Source organism: Stigmatopora argus, chromosome 10, assembly GCF_051989625.1.
Source record: "Stigmatopora argus isolate UIUO_Sarg chromosome 10, RoL_Sarg_1.0, whole genome shotgun sequence".
Lineage (NCBI taxonomy): Eukaryota > Metazoa > Chordata > Actinopteri > Syngnathiformes > Syngnathidae > Stigmatopora > Stigmatopora argus.
Genome location: NC_135396.1, coordinates 9,022,622 through 9,040,563, shown reverse-complemented (window position 1 = coordinate 9,040,563; position 17,942 = coordinate 9,022,622). Strand labels below are relative to the sequence as shown.

Below are 17,942 nucleotides of genomic sequence, written 5' to 3'. Positions count from 1 at the left end.
CCTCTACTTAAGTAATCGGTTCCAGAAGTGGTTTCGTAACTTGGATTTTTTCATAAGTAGTATATTTTACAGTGAATTAGCATAATTCCTTCCATGATCTTTATTACAACCCTTTATGTGTTGGAGGGCGGTTGACTTGGTTTGTTTTTGTATATTGGAACTATCGAGGCTTTACATAACCTCAAAATTTCATGCGTAGAAGTGTTCATAAGTAGAGATAGCAGAGTATGTATATGATTCGTATGTATTATCAGACGTGGACAAACGAAACAACACACAATTTCTCTGAAATTTGTTATGCAATTGGACTTTATTGCCAGGAAGATTTTGAGTATAGTGACATAAATCGCAACATGTTTTCACATTGGCTTTCAAAAATTAAAAACCTTATCAACATCATTTTTGAATCACAATTAAATGCAATTTTATATTCATATAGAAAAAAAATCCACAGTTGAAATGTACACAAAAAATAACTATAAAACATTTGAACATGCAATAAATACATTCATTTCATTAAAAGCATATTGACATTTTTTTTATTTATTTTTTAAAGTCAGAAATACTGTTTGGTTTTATTGCTATAAAGGTGACCGATGGACAAAACAGCTACATGTTGTCTGAATTAAGACCTTGCAAACGCGTGTGTTTGTGTTTTATCAGCGTGGCAGTTTGCCCCACAGCTGAACCTTCTTCTCCCTGAACCACAACGCAGTCGGGCACAAGCAGTCTTGCTCATTAGATCACAATCCAGCCACCCACCCAACCTCATCAATCCTGCAAATAATCTCTACTGCATGTGTATGTTTTTGTGTGTATAGAAGGAGGACCCTGAGGCTGTGTAAGATCTTGGCACGTGTTTCAGTGTGTTCCCTCCGATCGCCCACCCCTTAATAATGACTTTTTCTACAAGAAGCGACACTCCAAACGCAGTACAGGGCAACCTCATTAAAGCTGATCTAATCTGGAGTCTGCAGGCCAGCCGTGTGTGAGCGTGAGAGTGCGTCTGCTCGTATGCCTTCGTTCTGGTCTACATCACAATATGAACAAGGTATGTTTACACAAAAATGGGGAGAAACAAATAATGGAAGCACCCCCCTAAATAATGTATGAACCATCTATGAAGTTTTTTTTACCATTGGTCCAATCGTGAATCTACATGTGCTAGTATTTATCACCATTTGAGAAGAAATGAGAGAAATTGGTCTGTCATGAATTTCAATGAACATTACCATACAAGAATTTAGTAGGAAATGTACAAAAAAAATGGTGTACTGCAAAACAATATATGAAGAAAAGTAATATGAACCTTAAAATGAAAGTAATATATTTCCGTAAGAATGCTACATATTTTCTGCTACATTTTGTCTATGATATCACACAAAAATGGAACAAATGTATAGCAAGATCGGATTTTTTTTTTCATATTTAAAAGGCAATACTCATTTACGTCCATAGATGGCAATAGGCAAATCTGTTTTGAAATGGGAGGGTTCGCAGAAAATGAGTTTAGATAATAATTGCCTTCACATTAAAAAAAAGCGAATCAAACTGCAGTACTTTAAAAAAAAAAATCCCACTAAATTCAAGTGAAGGTCTCACAGCAAACAATGTGAGTGAAAAGAACCAAATTCTATACTTTTGCTACTCATCAGGTTGCAGATTTGCTTAAATGTTGACATGCGCACAAGCACGTCTGACAATGAGCTGCATGACTTCCTGCAGGTAAGCGCGGTCTCAAGTTCCCCGAACAGAAAACTAAAGAGGCGAGGCGTGACACTATTTTTCCCTTTTTTATTCTAACAGTTTTTCATGCTTTGTTTTCTGGCTTCCCTTCTCTTTCCCTCTTATTCCATTCATCTGGATGCATGACTTGGCTGCTTTGCAGCAGAAAACCCCAGCGCAATTGTGCAATTTCATACATGTTTACTTCACTGGCATTTTTCTGAGAATTTTTACACATTTTTTTCTGGTTTTAATATCCTTCTTCCGGGTGGCAAGAGCGAGGTGAATCATTCTTGTACAAGAGGTTAAACGCATGCGTTGGCGGGGTTTCATTCTGGAAATTGATTAGCAAAAAGAGAAAGTAGCCCTCGGTGTAAACATTTAGACAAGTGTGGTCTTCGGCATGAGCAACAGCTGGAAGTAAGTGGATCGCGGCGTGGGTCGGGTGGGGGCTGCTCGTCTTTAGTAGACGGTGAGGATGATTTAGGGGGAAGCGGTGAGGGCCAATGTAGGACTTTTGGGGGATGTTAAAGTATCATAATAAAGTTCCACTATTAGCAACGTTCGGCCTTTTCGTCTCTCTATAATGATGGACGATAATTGTCAATCATCACAAGTCAAGTGTCAAAGTCAAGGCCCGTGGCCATTTGGCATAAAGTTGATAGGGTATTAACTTGACTCCTAGATTAATAAGTATATAGATGTTTTCTTGCATTGTATTGCAGCGGTGGCTGTGACCTATGAACTCTGCATGGCAACAAGTGGTTAACGTAAAAGGAAGTAATTTCTCCAGTTGACTCTGTCTCGTGTATTTTGCTATTTCTATGCAAATGTTATTACAGTTGTGAAGTGTTACAATGAATCAAAAACCATTTTTGAAGTCTATGCGGTTTACAGCGTAACATTGCCTTTAAAAGAGGAATATTTTTTTTGAAATAACTATACTGTAATTTTCCTGGTAAGTAGCCCATCTAAATGATTGGTACCGCACCATTTTTTCCCCCCACAGCGATAAATCCACAACATCCCGCCACTAAGCCTAAGGCTTGAATGCTTTCCAGTGCGTGCGGCCGTCTCACCGTGACACCGAGCACGGGTTGATTCCAAAAACGAGCAAAGAGGGGAAGGAAAAGAAAAGATACCGTTGACTTGTTTTGTGAATGGAGCATTTTAGAAGCCCATGTGGGCTTTGCGAGGCGGACAATGGCTCGGTCTCCGCCCTGCTTGCTCTCACCCTGGCTCCTGTCCTTCTCTATCTGCCTCTACACATCCTGCATCGCAGCCAAAAGTTCACTTCCTGCTCCTCGGCTTGTCTCGTTCACGCCAGAGTTAATTCCCAAGACGTGTATTAGGCCCTGCTTCATATGCCTCTATGGTATAAACAGACAAGCAAATGCTTCCGGACCCCGGATTCCTCCAGAAGGGGATCGACATCAGCACCCCAATCACTATTTCTCAGATAGGTAATCCTACTCAGACAGATGGCAGGCATTTGTTTTATTTGTTGTTAAAAGTGGGTAGCTAATGTCTCAACTTTGGCGACGGAGGGTAGCGGAACAACATAAATTAAGTTGAGATGTTTTCATGAATTGTAATTGAAATGTATTTTTTTTTTAAAACCTTTAAAGTAAGTACGCGTATATTATTATAAGTATATTTCAGTCAAGGGTGTTGCAGCTTCTCCTTTAAAAAGTTTTATCTGACACTTCCCCTCTCTACTCACATTTAGGGGAACATTGGAAAGCGTGTGTTATTTCAATGGGGGCTGGGGGGTCCGCTTCATTAAACTAGTGAATGAGTGGTTATGGTTCCCACACTCTCATATCACAGTTGAGAATAAAACAGAAAAAAGAAAATAGCGTCCTCCAAATGCCTCCTATATGCGTGTCTGTGCTTCAAGTGTGTGTATGTGTGTTATTTGAAGCTCACTAACACTGTGTTACCCCAAAAACGCCTCTTTTTTTGTTTGTTTGTTTTTGTTTTTTGAAGCGCAATACAATGACAAGTATACATCCAGATCATGATAACAAAAAACATTAAAGAGTGATACCAAATGTAATCGCTCTACTTAAAAACTAATGTATAAACAGACAATATCCACAGGTTTAAAAAATAGAAAAACTGCGTGGCTTCTGTAAGCATGTATGTGTGTGGTCCTGAGGTAAGCACCAATTTTTGTGTCTAGTACTTTGGTTGGACAAGAAAAGTGACATGAAATAACAAGTTTACTATAGGACAGATACTACAGAAATGAAGGTCCTTAAAACAACGGTGGGGAACACGTGAACGCAGATGGATTACATAAAACGAATATAAAAATACTCAAAGGAATTTCTATAAAAAGGCTAAAAACGCTTGAAACACGAGATCTTAGCTGATTTTTTTTGTCATGAATTTGAGAAGGTTCCCCACCACTGCCTTAAAATGACTGTTACATAAAAATAAAAGTTTTTTTTGTTTTAAATGGAAGGCACAGGGTTATTTTTGCGGTTAGCTTTTGTGAGGCAAAAGTCACTCAGTCCGTCACAGTGTGTTTATGGCTTCACATTCACCCTCTGAGGTTGACGTTGGCTCTATAGTGGTCAGACAATCTGAATTAAGGGCTGCTCAAAGTGGAGACAAAAAGAAAGGAGGGAAGCAAAAGTTTTTGGATACACATTCATATTTTAACAAAAGTAAGTGCCTTCAAACTTGCAAATTTCAAGTGCTCTTTTGTTTTCAGAGTGCTCTTGTCCACATATGCAAAAAAAATGCCACTCATTGTTGTTTTGAGGGCTAAAATATCAGCATGCAAATAAGAAAGAGAATGATATTGAGGCATCTGATGTTGTAAGTAACACTGGGGGGATAGCAAGCATGAAATGGCACGCTATGTGCATGAATTGTGCAGGAGAAAGTGAGATTTCACAGGGATTACCACCGCCCAACAGCTGGGCCGGACTACAACCCGGCCCCTCGCTCTCGTATCGCTGACAGATTAGCGGCTTTGCTAAGTGTGTGTGAAATAGAGGGGGGAGATAAGGCACGTGTGCGTTAAACACTCACTTTGGCATGTCAACGGTAGTGGGGCCTGCCGGACGTGACACCAGAGGGTCAAATCCCGGACTGGCGCTGTGCGATTAATCAATTTGAAGAGGGCAATTATGCCTGTCGTAAGAGGGCGACGCCCACTGCTGACGGCTAGGGATTTTTGGTGTGTTCACCACTAGGGTATGTATGTGCTATCATTTCACAGCGGTGAGATCACGAGGCTGCATCAAGCCACGCCTTACTTCAAAATGACGAGACACTAAGGGCAGATTTGGGTCAGAAATGGAAAAGATTTTTGGAACGCGAAAATAAGAATTCACTGCATGCTGGGACATGATGGGGTGTTATCAAGTGTTTAATAACCCCGAATTAAAACCATCCAAACATATATAGATCATCAATAGAACTTTTCCCTTTCAAAATTATGGGACACTGGATACAAACCCAGCTGAATTTGTGTGAAAGGCAGACTAGAGCCTGAAGTGGTTGCCGGGCAATCACAGCCAGGGCAAATATAAAGACAGACAACCATTCACAGTCAGTCACATTCGCACTGTCACCGAGCGGGAACTAAACCCATGCCTGCAAAAAAGACAGGTGAGTGTACCGCTACAACATCAGTGACTCAAAAGTACTACCATAGAGAAATATCAAGAAGGAAAACCTCCCATTATTTTAAAGTCCAGAAGAGTTGACGTTCTCAGACCTGGACAAACCCCTGAATCTTGTCCTTTTGATTCTCTTAGCTCAGGTTTAAGGGTTTAAGCTTCTCCTTGGATGAAAAAAATACAAAAACAAATAAATAAGCACATCTCATTTTGGTTTAAAATATATGATGCTTTGGCTCAAGGCTGGCTGGAAATATTTTTTGGTTGTTGTTGTTTTTGGGGTTTTTTTTGCATACACATAAATAGCGCTCTTAAACGAGTGTCCATTGATCACAGGATAGATAGCACAGCGCTCCATCTCGTACGAGGCTGCAGAGGTTAGATGCATAGAAAGGCACTTACAGTCGACATAGTCTGAGGTGCAGAGGGGTTATTTACTTGAGGTGAATAGCGTTAGAATACTGCATGTGGCAAGTGGTCATCAGTGGTCTTAGCTGGGTGAGTAGCGGTCAATGGTGCGGGCCTCTGCAAGGACTTGCTGGGGGGTTGGCAGGGCTTGGCACAGGATGTCCATCTTGTCGTGGCCAAGAACGCCGAGGTTCTCCGACGCCAGCTTGGAGAGCGGGTAGAGGCTCTCCATGACCTTGGGGTCAGTCACAAGCTGGTGCTGCGCCTGGAGGAGGAGCTCATTGGCCTTTTCCTGCTTGAGCACCAGATGCTCGGCGGTGTACTTGCTCAAGGGGTAGATGCCCTCTCCAAAGTCCAGCTTCAGCTTGCCCTCGGCGGTCAGGCCACCCGCCGCCGCCCCGCTGCTGTGCATCTTCATGTGGCTGATCAAGTTGCGCTGCTGGGCAAACTTGCCGCCACACACTTGGCACTCATACGGCTTCTCCCCAGAGTGGATGCGCATGTGCTCGGTGAGGCGGTACTGCCGGGTGAAGCGCATGCCACACGAGTCGCAGGCGAAGGGCTTGAGACCGAGGTGACTGCGCATGTGGCGTGTCATGGTGCCGCGCTGCGTGAACTTTTTGCCGCAGATGCTGCAAGGATACGGTCGGGTGAGCCAGTGGGTCTTTTCGTGCTGCCGCAGAGTGGCTGGATCCTTGTAGGACTTGTCGCAGGAGGAGCAGCGGTAAGGACGAATCATTTCCCCGATGGACCCTGAAACTAGAGCCTGGCTGGACTTGGTGTCCAGGTGAGTCCCGCCGCCAGTTAACCCGCCATAGCCGTTGGTGCTGCTGCTGATGTTCTTGCCGTTGTTGCCATTTCCCATATCTCCGCCAGAGTTGACAAACAGCTCCTCTTCCGTGTGGGTCTCCACGTGTGCGTTGAGCTGCTCTGAGCTAGGGAAGCCCTTGTCACAGGGGATGCACACGTACAGATTGTCCCCGTAACTCTCCGGCTCGTACGGAACGTGGAACCTCCCCATGGGTCCGGAGGGGGACGGGCGGCCCTCGCTGCTGCCGGTCTCCTCGGTGCCAGAGCCGCTCTTGTCATCCGGCCCCTCGCTCTCCTCCTTATGATGGTTGTGCTGCCGCTCTCCATTTTCACCCCTTTCCTCTTCATCCTCATCTTCATCCTCATCCTCGGCTGTGTACGGTAGTGGCTCGTGTTTCACCCAGCGGTAGATGTTCCCCACCTCTCTTCCGGTCTCCCCACCTTCGGTGAGGGTGTCCGGACTTGTCGGGCAGAAGCGGTCGCCGCCCTGTGAGCCCGAGCGATGGAGGTGAGGGAGATGGGGTCCGAGGGACTGGTTTTGATGGGGGAACCGTGGCGGAGTGATTGCATTCATCTGATCGGTTGCCTCCCTTTTCTCAGGGGGGAAAGCCCTACCGTTGGCTCCCTGCATAGGACTGCTGTGTCCATTTGGGGTCCCGTCTCGCTCATCGTCATGGTGGGTGCTGACCTCATGGGACTGGGAGGGAGTGTGCTGAGACTGGGAGTTAGGACTCTTCTTGGAGAGGTCTAGGCCATAGTTCGGGGAGCAGTTTCTCTCCGGAAGTGCTGAGCGCAGACCAAGGTGAGGTGGCATCACCGACTGCATGGAGGGAAAGGATTGGGGGCCTTGGGTGGAGGTGGGAGCATACAGCTCGCCAGCGTGTATGGCCAGCCGATGGGGAACCAGTTCCTCCAGCGGGGGAGGGCGAGGTGTGTGGCTGTTCATAATTCCCGCTGGAGGACATGCCTGAATGACAGGAGTGGAAAACGTGTGGCGGCCTCCGTTGCCTAAACCCAGACCGCCCAACTTTGCATAAGGCAGGAATGCGGGAGTGTTGCGAGGAGGATACTTGCCATTTCTTTTCAGTTTCTTTTTGCACAGAGCTACTAAATCGAGCAGCTGTAGGTAGCTGGCCGCGGCCAAAACAGCACCCAAGTTGGGTTCAGTGGGAGATGTGGGGTCCACGTCAGTGAGGCGGCCTGTGTAAATGTAGTCCAGAATGACCCGGAAGACTCCAGGACTCACCATCTCGTGGTCGAGGTTGATTAAATTGTCATGGACCACCAAGGACTTCAAATAGAGGCTGCTGGCAGCCAGAATGTTCTTGTGTGCTCGGAAAAGAGCATTCTGCACCACGATTATAACATCGCACAAAAATCCTTTGGTCCGCTGGCTGTTGAGTTGCAGCAAGAGATCCCTCGCGTGACTTGGTACTTCCATGGCATCCAGCATCGTCTTCAGTCCTCCACCTACAAACAGAGCAGTGAGAGTCAACTTGAAGGATTTTTAGAATGTCAAATACAGGCAGACATAATGCAAGGTACACTTCATGAACCCCAAATTTCAGAAGGATGGCCACAGATCATAACAAAATGGAAGAAGCTAGTAACAAATCACGAATGCAAGCAATTAATTTGTGGCCCCACAAAATTCAGAGGCAGAATTGTTATCCACCTGTCAAGTTGTAGCAGAACAGGCAGGCTTTAGAGCGACTGTGGTAAACGCATAACAGTGAAAGTAAATGCGTGAATGAGAAAAGAAAAAGGTGAGCATTTTGGCTGCTTTTCTCATCATGAGGAAAAAAAACTCCCGTCCATCATGCGTTTACTCCCTCTCCAGCATGCGAAACGTGAGAGAAAAGTCAAAAGGCACAATAAAACCCAACCTAGTTGGTTTGGAGGCTGTGTGGAGCTTTGTGAAGTGATTTGAACGTAGTGAAGGTTTTACAAGTATAATGAAGGGCACGTAGACTAACGGCTTCAATAACTGACCTATAATGTACTATTTGAAATTAACCAAATATATTCAAGATTAATTCGCCCGCTAAGTGCTCTCATGTTTTTTTTTTTACAAAAGTATTATACTGTGTCGCAATCAATGCCCATCCGAGTTGCGTATTCTACAGAGTAAATGAACCTTAACTTTTCAGTATGTGACAGAACCCTGAGTAGTTTCTTTCTTCATATATTTATGCCAGCAATGTATAGTGAGTGATAAGAGGAACAATGTGAGAGGAAATTACCCTTCCTCTAGATGACAGACAGTAAAATTAACCTGTGTACCCAGCTGTTGCCATTCATACAATAGAATAATAGATTTGTGTTAAACTAAACAGCCACAGCTTTTACCGTGAGTAAGTGAACTATTGTGGGCACAAAAAGACAAGATGAGTATTGTTTAGGTTTGTACTATTTCTGTATCTTTTCTTTTTACTGTCAAGGATTCACTTCAACTCTGGCATTGTTGACAATATATTGACGGGTTTATACTAGGTTTATACATGACCCCCCTGTTAGTTTTAGCTCTACAGGTTACTTTTGTGGAATTTAAGAATATTATTTTTTTGATGCCTTTGAGTGCAATAGATGTCAAATCAGTTTTACGTGAGAGGGTTGACAGAATGAGCCAATAATAGGCTGCCAGGCCTCCTAGTTGAAATGGATTGAATATCAAGTTTTGCAATGAAAGAGTTCAAATACTGTGGTTGGGTTAAGATAATTCTCATTGTTAAAATAGTTTAAATTACATTGACTAACATTTATCAGGCGGGAAGACAAGCCGTCCTTCACCACACTGCTGTTAACTCATTGGCTGCCATTTACGGCGAAAGATGCAAAGACGGCGCAATACTTCACGCTGTTCAGTCCTCAGGGATCCAATGCACACACACACAAACATTTAAGCACGGTCAAATATCACCACTTCAGTCCTCCATCAGGCTTAAAGTAAACTACATCACGCATGAAGCATGCGTCTTGTTCCAGCAGAGGCATCTGAGGATAGTTTGCAATACACAGTGACCCTTTCGGGGCTTTTTCTATGCTTGATGAGAAAACAAGCATGTCAATAAATAAATATAACGTTACATTCTTCCACTCAGCGATACAGAAAGTGAAGGCTTTCCACGTAAAATCTTACACAAAGTGGGGTTTTGGCAACATGGTTTTGATTATGTAGATTTTTTTTAGCATCATCAGGGGGGAAGCGAAAATAAAAATTAATTTGTACGCATAAGAAACAAATGGCTAAGATTTTTTTTTTTGGGGGGGGGGGGGGGGGGGGTCTAATTTTAGGAAGCTTTAATTAATAGTGATGTGTCAAAGAGACCAAATACACAAAAACGTAAAAAGTAAAATTTCAGGTGTAATGTTGTATTGCATAAAATTACTTATTTTTACATTTTCAAAAATAATAATAATAGCATATAATTAAAAAGGCTCCAGTTCTTCTAAGGGAAAAACTCAGTCGTGCATGTGATACAAATTTGACATTACACTCCATCCTTTCCCAAGCTGTCATTTTCAGCGCTTCCACTTCTGCTTTCCATTACAGGGGCCATCATATTTTATCATAAATTTTCAGCCGTGGTCACATCAAATCGGAGTGAGCCAAGCATACCCCTTTTGTGAACTCTCACAGCAAACACGGGGTGTGTGACGACACACAGCGACGGAAGACCTTACTGCCTGTTGAAGAGGCTTTCTTGCCATAAAACTCTTTTTTTCCCCTCCAAATGTTTAATCATCGTCAACGGATCCCTCACGTAAATATAAATGTAAAAGGCTCGAAATTAAACGCACATGGAGCACCTTTGGCAATATAACTGTTCCTTTGAAATGTGTTTACTTCACTTAAAAGTAACATAGCTGACAGTTTTCTGCTTGCATCACATTAATATCAAATACGTATCAACCATCTCTATTTTATGGCAGTTTTAAAAAAGCGCAGTAGACTAAACGCACTCATCCCTGGTCACACATAAGCTGGGCTGACATCTGCTTTCACGTCGCTATCGGCTCGCTTCATTTTAGAATCCGCAAAAGTGCAAATGAAAAAAAAGTCTATTTTGCATGTGTCAGATGGCAGACTGCATGTTTTAAATTTCTAGGGGAAGGTTAACGGGAAGAAGAAGGAGCCCCCCCCTTGCTTTTTCAGAGTAGTGAAAGGTGAAAAGGTCATACTTAAATCATATCTGTAAAGCACGTCAGAGTCAACTTCCTGTCTGATTGCATCGGGGCGAAAAAATCAGCACACCATCGTAGAAAGTGGAGACAAAAAATAACATGGGGAACTTGATGAAGTAACATCTACATCTATGTCAGTATACCATCAACTTGGGTGCAAAATGAGCGCGTGGCATTCACTAACAGTGTTTCAAACAGCGTCTTAACATATTCTCTTCCCACATGCGACACGCATAACCATATCCATCCCCCCATGTTGTTTTGACACGTCTTTTGTTCGACCCCATTAAGAGAGTAACCATACATACATTGTATACTAATGAGACATGTTAACAGTGCACAAAGTCACGCTGACAAATAAAATCCCCAGCTGTCAGAGAGCAAGCCAGAAATTAAAAGGGAAAATATGACAGGAAAATGAGAGTCTAAATATTTTGAACACACACACACACACACACTGGTATCTTGGTTAGAAACCCCAATCGGAAAAGCCGCATCATAAAAGCAGGTCAAATGAAGTGGCATATGTAGTCTATAAAACATGAATAAAGTGAAAATGTTCCACAGGTTTGCTTTTTGTATATACATATATGATTATTAATTATTGTATTCATGTTGTACTTTGACATTTAAAAGCCTGGAAATATGTAAAAAGTATTTTTTCCACCACTACTCACTATGCTTACATATTTCTGTTGATTTGATGTTTAAGTGTTTAGCACATCAGTCTCCTAAGAACAAGATTAAATATTAGAAAACAATTTCTGTGGCACATACATAGTTTCTTTATTTTTTTGTTCTTGTTTGTACGTTTTCGGATTAGTAAGTACAACGACAAGAATTGTATTTGAGTACATTTAAATAAAAACTGTCCAATTGTTGAAAAAAAACGTATTTCAATAATTTTCTTGTTCAAAGGCCTACTCATTAATGATGCTCACTTCAATATGGGTTAAAAAAAAAAAAAAAAACTATTCTTAACTGCAAGTGGTAAATGACAACGCACTTTTTTTTGCAGTTTTGCACTTTTTTCAATTTTTAACATTACACATCAATAAATACAATTTCCACCAGTTCGTGCACTTGTGCACATTTCAAACAAAAGCATGAAAATGTGAAGAAACTAAATTTCTCCATTGCCACTGCGGTAAAGTGGCACACATCATTGGTTTTTCAGCTACTTTGTGGAATAGAGAAGCCGTAGAAATCATATTAAGTAAATGTTAATGTCAGTAGATGAGACACGACCAGGCGTGAAATGGACAGTTTTCGGATTTTCTGATTTCTTTATCAAATTAAGGATGTAATTTATGTTTTAACACAAAAGTGTGAGTGGCACGTTGATCATAAACTTTTATGATTGACGCATTTCCCTGCTCCCTATCGTTAAGAAAAGTTACGGATCGTTACAGGCATACTTTTAAATGCAAAAAGATGGCAAAGTGGTGAATAATATGAGTGGCACATTCAGACACATTTATGATAAACAGTTTCAGTCATTTAGAATTAGTCATTGACGCAGAATATTTTAGAAATCACTTTATATGAAAAGTGTGAAATAATGATCTTTTTTTTTTTACGACCATGTTATTTGATGTAGATTATTTTTGGACAGCTCAATTTTTTTCAAATGTGTATACATAAGTATAACATAAGTGGCACTTGATCCCAAACTTTTCTGATTCCCATATTTGAATATTAATTGCTAAAGATCACAATGAGCATACTAATTAAGAAATGCAGGAGAAGATGCATATTTCTATGACATTTTTGTTTGCGGCACATATCGATTGATGGATAAACATTCAAATAGGCACAATAGCAAAGCAACAACGTGAAAATGTGCTGATATAGTGACGTATCAGTGGAATGGTCATCCACGTTAATGATGATCCATTTTTTACATTTATTTCATTATCTGCTTTCTATTTTCACTACGATTTTTTTTTTAAAAAAATATTGTTCTTTTTAAATCAACTTTTGCATTGAAGGGGAAGCACTACAAACAAATCAGGTTGAAAATAACAAACAGCGCGTGACATTACAGCACGGTTGACAGAAGGTTTTTTATTTATTTATTTATTTGAATGAAAATGGCTCTTTTTGGAAGAATAAGAGTAAGTGGCCTTACCTGCATGCCCGATGTCTGCTGCCATCCCATCCGCGTCTGCCTCAATGATCATGTCAGCAGGCTGTCGCAGTCATATCTGACGTCCCGAGTGCCAGCCTCCACAGAGCCATGCCAGCGTCCTTTTCACCAGCTCTTTTTTATCATTATTAATTGATACGAACGCTCTCGTCGTTGGTCTCACGTCCTCCCATCCCCTCCCCTCCCACCCACTTTCTCTCTCTCTCTCTCTTTCTCTCCCTCTCGCTCTCTTTGGTGCCCCTCCTCTCTTTTTCTCATCGCCTCCTATCCAAAGTAAAAAAAAAAGCATCAGTTTCCTCCCTGTTTTTTCCCCCTTCTACTAATTTCCTCTGCTATTTTGGAGAGGCAGTAACGCGCGGTGATGATGATAATGGAGTCTCTGTGAGCTCGCCTCCACTGTGATGTCAGTCTATAATAAAAACGAAGAAGGTAACGCGGAGGGCAGGAACTTGGGGTGACCCCAACTTGAACTTCTAGCAGCTCGTCGTCTTAAAGAGACAGGCTCCTCATTCTACAGGCCCTTCTGCTGTCTTTTCTCGTTCAGCAACTTCAGAAAAATAGATATTGAACTGATATTTATCTCCTAAGAGGCCCGGTGGGTTCGATCCCAGGTGGGTCCTCACTCTGTGGAGTTTACATGTTGTCCCCAGGCTTGCGTGGGTCTTCTCCGGGTACTCCGGTTTCCTCCTGCATCCCAAAAACATGCAGGGTCGGCTGGTTGAACGCTCTAAATTGTCCCTAGGTGTGAGTGGCCAGCACGCCCCGTGACCCTTGTGAGGATAAGCAGTTCAGAAAATGAATGCTTCCTAAAACGTTCTTTTATTGTATTAACATTATTGTTAAATCTTTAAAGTCAAGTGACTATGTTTCACTCATTCATTTTCTGTACCACTTATCCTCACAAGGGCCATGGGGGTGCTAGAGCCTATCCCAGCCATCTATGACCACCCTAGTTGGTGACTAGCCAATCACAGGGCAGCGACTATGTTTTTGTAATTGAAAAAAAAATTCTAGGTCATGGAGTCCTCAATATTATCATTTAGTTATGATTAAATTAAAGGGTTGAACAGAAAGGGCTACATGACAATTTATATAGAAAAAATATTGTGTGGAAATGTTCCATTTACTTCTCAGTTATTTGTAATTTTTCCCATCCTTGTCCTTATCATCATCATCATCATTATCATTATTCACTGTCAATCCAACTTTGTGGACGTTCTCATCTTTTTCTTGTTCCTACTTTCAACAAAAATGCACTCTAAATTGACTTTTTTTTAGAACATACCTTCCATTTTTGGTAACACCTGTGAGTCTGTGACCATTTTTGTGATGACATCCACTCAAACTGCAGACAAGCACAGACACTTTATAATTCACAGTGACACTTAGCGGCACAACAGTGTAAGAGCAAGAAGAGCCACTTCCATCTATTCTATTGCAATGTTGGACCAGGAAAAGACAAAAATAAAATAATAATACAATGAAAACGTTCAACATGTTGAACACAGTAATTTAAAAACTGTTATGCAAAAAAACAAAATACATAATAAACTGTAAACAATCATAAAATAAACAACAAAGATCAAAAACCCAGCAGCCCTTGATTATTTTTTCATTCAATAAAATCATTTAACATTAATTATTTGTAATAAATGGAATACCTAAAGGTTTAATGTTACTTTCTTACTGTACACTTAACAGAAGTGACCCCATAGATTTTAATCTGATCAGCACTTGGAAGGCCTCACAATGATTAAATGCCTTGCATACGACATTCAGTTGTGTACCTTTTGTTTTTCGTTGTTTTTTTTACGGAAACAGCATGCGATAATGTCATGAACGCCTCCAGTGGCTTCCTTTAGGCAGCTGATTCAGGTTCAAGGTGCATGCCGTTAAGCGCGGAAGCGATCCGCAACACCCCGAGTAGCCGAGCCGAGGAGGGGGATGAGTGCATTGTCTTGGGTTTCCATGTTCCCCTGATGAACTACTGATAACCTGGCAGGCAGACATGGAGCGCTCCGGCCCGGCCTGGCCTGGAGAACACATACACGCTATGGAGGATGTGACTGTTCAGCCGTCGTCCAAAATAGTTTCCAAACTGAGAGCGGTTCCATCTCACAACTTGACTTGTAGATTATTTGGTGTGGATGCAGACTATCCTTTGTATTTGCAGCGATTAAAGGAGAGAAAATTTGTTGTTCTTGAGAGATGGCTGTCTGAAAACATGCAAATCTAGTCAATATTGTGACTGTCATGTCTAATTGAATATTATTTAGATCAATGTAGACCCATTATTTTTTTTGTGATTTATTGTTATGGAAAAATAATAAATGAAATATCCTGTTGGATGTCAAGAAAATGAGCTGCAATGTTCTTAATGGCCAAATGGTTAATTTATCAAATGGTTGGAATGGTCAATTCATCAGATGTACACAAGCGTGTATTTAACAAAAACATATTAAATGAGATTCTGGAGGCATAAGGTATTTCTAGTCTTTTATTTTTCATTTATGAGCATATTTTTAAATACATCTACATTAAAAATTATGTTAAATAGCCCACATACAAATTAAATTGATGGAATATAATTACAAACCAATCTGATAAAAATTGAATTCAACAAAAAAATATGTTAAATTGATATTTTCTCTTTTCAAAAAATGCTGCTAATGATTCTAACTGATCACCTGGAGAGTTTGTGGAACTAAAATGTTGATTCAAGCTATACTTATGAATATTAACAATGTAGTTGAGAAATGCTGCTTTTGTGGTCGTTACATTTTCACATAAATAAAATAATTACAGACAAAGACCACAGTTTTTGAGGTGTCTGTTTGACATCTGATTTACTGAAGTTTAGTGTCACTTGGTAACTTGATATATAACCAATAAACTTTGTCCACTAAAAATGTAAAGTTCTGTTTTGTAAATGTGAATGCTGGTGCATTTTTTTCTCTAATTTGGATTTGGAAGTGGAGGAGGTCTGTATGAAGGCTAACAGAAGTATTAATTCCACAATCAAGCTTTTTTTTCCCTCTTTCCATGTGTGATGAGGACAGCATAAGATTAACTGTGTATAATTGCATATGCGCATTTTGAGCACAGCTGTTGTCTTTGCAGACTTTATCTGACTTATCAATCAGTCTCCTGAGGCCTCGACTGGACTTTAAACTTGTCAAAACACAATTTTAGCGAGCTGAAGTCCCCAAACAGTGAACTTTTTATGAACTGTAGGGGGAGGCTTCAATTATTTTTCTGAAACCACCAAATTGCCGGTTGTAAGCAATAAGTGGGTTACCACTGCAAGCGCCAGGAAAAGTGTGTTGTATAGGGAAGCTTTCCACATTGGAGAGCAAAAAAAAAAGAAGTGGAGATAAGACAGGGCCTGCACAACTAACCCTCTAAATTACCCAACATTCCTGCAAGTGATGCAGGTCCATGCCGTGTGACACGGTGCCGATTTTCACAGGGCTCGGGCCCGGCAAGATCAAGTGGAAGGCAGTTTTCCACACGGACGTCTGGGAGCAGACACGCTGCAGGCCCCTCGCCTGTCTGAGGCCCTGTTTCGCTTTGAATTTCCACTTGCCTTTTTTGTCATGCAGCGTGCTGCAGACAAACGGCAGGGATTTTGACACGATGCAGGATGCTCCACATGTAAACTTAACACCTCAAAAGCAGACGACATCACCATTTGAGTCCTGCATCGAGACAAAATACCCAAAGCTGGCGTCTCCTCTTTGTTACATTGCTATCAATCAAGCACGAGAGTGCTACCTCGTAACCAACAGGTAACAGGGGTCTGCAAATAATCATCTCTGATACAAAAAAAAACTAAATCAGGGTCTAGATCGCCCATGCATACCTACAAAATTTAAAACAATTGGTCCACAAATGACGGAGGACTAGTACCTTTAAGATATATTTCACAATGAGTCAAAGTGTGCCCCACACACTAACACTAACAGGCGCGCATGACCTCTACTGACTAAATTAAAATCTATTTTACAGTCTGTGTTGCCCTCTACTTACTATCGCTGAACCTATTGGTACAATAAGTCATACTTAATTAGGCTCAAAGATCAATAGATATTGGCCCATGCCACATAGCTACCAAGTTTCAAAAACAGTCAATTCAGAAATCACAAAAAAGTTAGTGTCCACAAGAACAACAGCAAAAACAAGCTGAGAATGGCGACTTGACAGGCCTTCAACCTGTAAAAAAATATATATATAATTAAACTGTAAGGCAAAATCAAGGGCACATAGGACGGTAGTAAAATTGATCAATTTTAGGCCAATTTAAAATTGTATTGACAGACCGTACTGTGGGTTAACTGGACAGACGGATGGACAGATAGCTTGTAGTGATTGTCATTACTGCAGGTGTATGAAATGAAGCGGTCTGTAGTGTGTGCATTGTTAAGCCTCAGAGTTCAACAGCCTCTCAACCACCTCCCCCCCACAGAATCTTTTGTCTTCTGAGTCCGACATGCAGCCACATACACACACACACACACACACACACACACACACGCACGCCCTTCCCAGACCTTCTCCCCTCCATCGACTAAATCTCTTTTCCGGCTTGATATTGCTGAAAACCATATGCTGTGTGACATCATGAGGGCAGGAAGCGAGGGGAGAGATAGAGACAAGCTTGCCAGGGTTCTGCGAGGTGATGTCAGCTGCAAAGCACTCTGGGAGGCCCGTCGGGGGTGCGCGCAGCGGACGTTGGAAATTGTATCTTGCTTCGTTTTTCCCCTTCTTTCTATTTCATTCCCACCTGGATAATCAGGTCTGTGGAAAGAAGGGAGGTGGATGAAAGGTACGCGCACCTTGAGAGGGGGCGGAGGGGTTGCTCGACGGCAAATAATTAGCGGTTGCACTGCAGGTCACATCATGCCAACTCGACTGGGCTCGGAGATACTCTGCAGCAGAAATATCCAAAGAATGTTGTGTTCAATTAGTCTCATGTGTGGTAGTTTGAAATGTGTTCACCAGGCTTGGTTGGGCGTCACCTCCTTGTT

General features: G+C 41.7%; 1 protein-coding gene across 1 annotated transcript; it reads right to left on the bottom strand.

The window, feature by feature from the left end:
* Positions 1 to 291: 291 nt before the first annotated feature.
* Positions 292 to 13,072, bottom strand: hic1 (hypermethylated in cancer 1). Its single transcript, XM_077611890.1, has 2 exons — positions 12,898 to 13,072; positions 292 to 8,051 (listed from the first exon to the last, which is right to left on the bottom strand). Exons 1-2 carry the CDS (start codon positions 12,947 to 12,949, stop codon positions 5,854 to 5,856), a joined length of 2,250 nt encoding a protein of 749 aa, XP_077468016.1. The 5' UTR covers positions 12,950 to 13,072; the 3' UTR covers positions 292 to 5,853.
* Between the last annotated feature and the right edge of the window lie 4,870 nt (positions 13,073 to 17,942).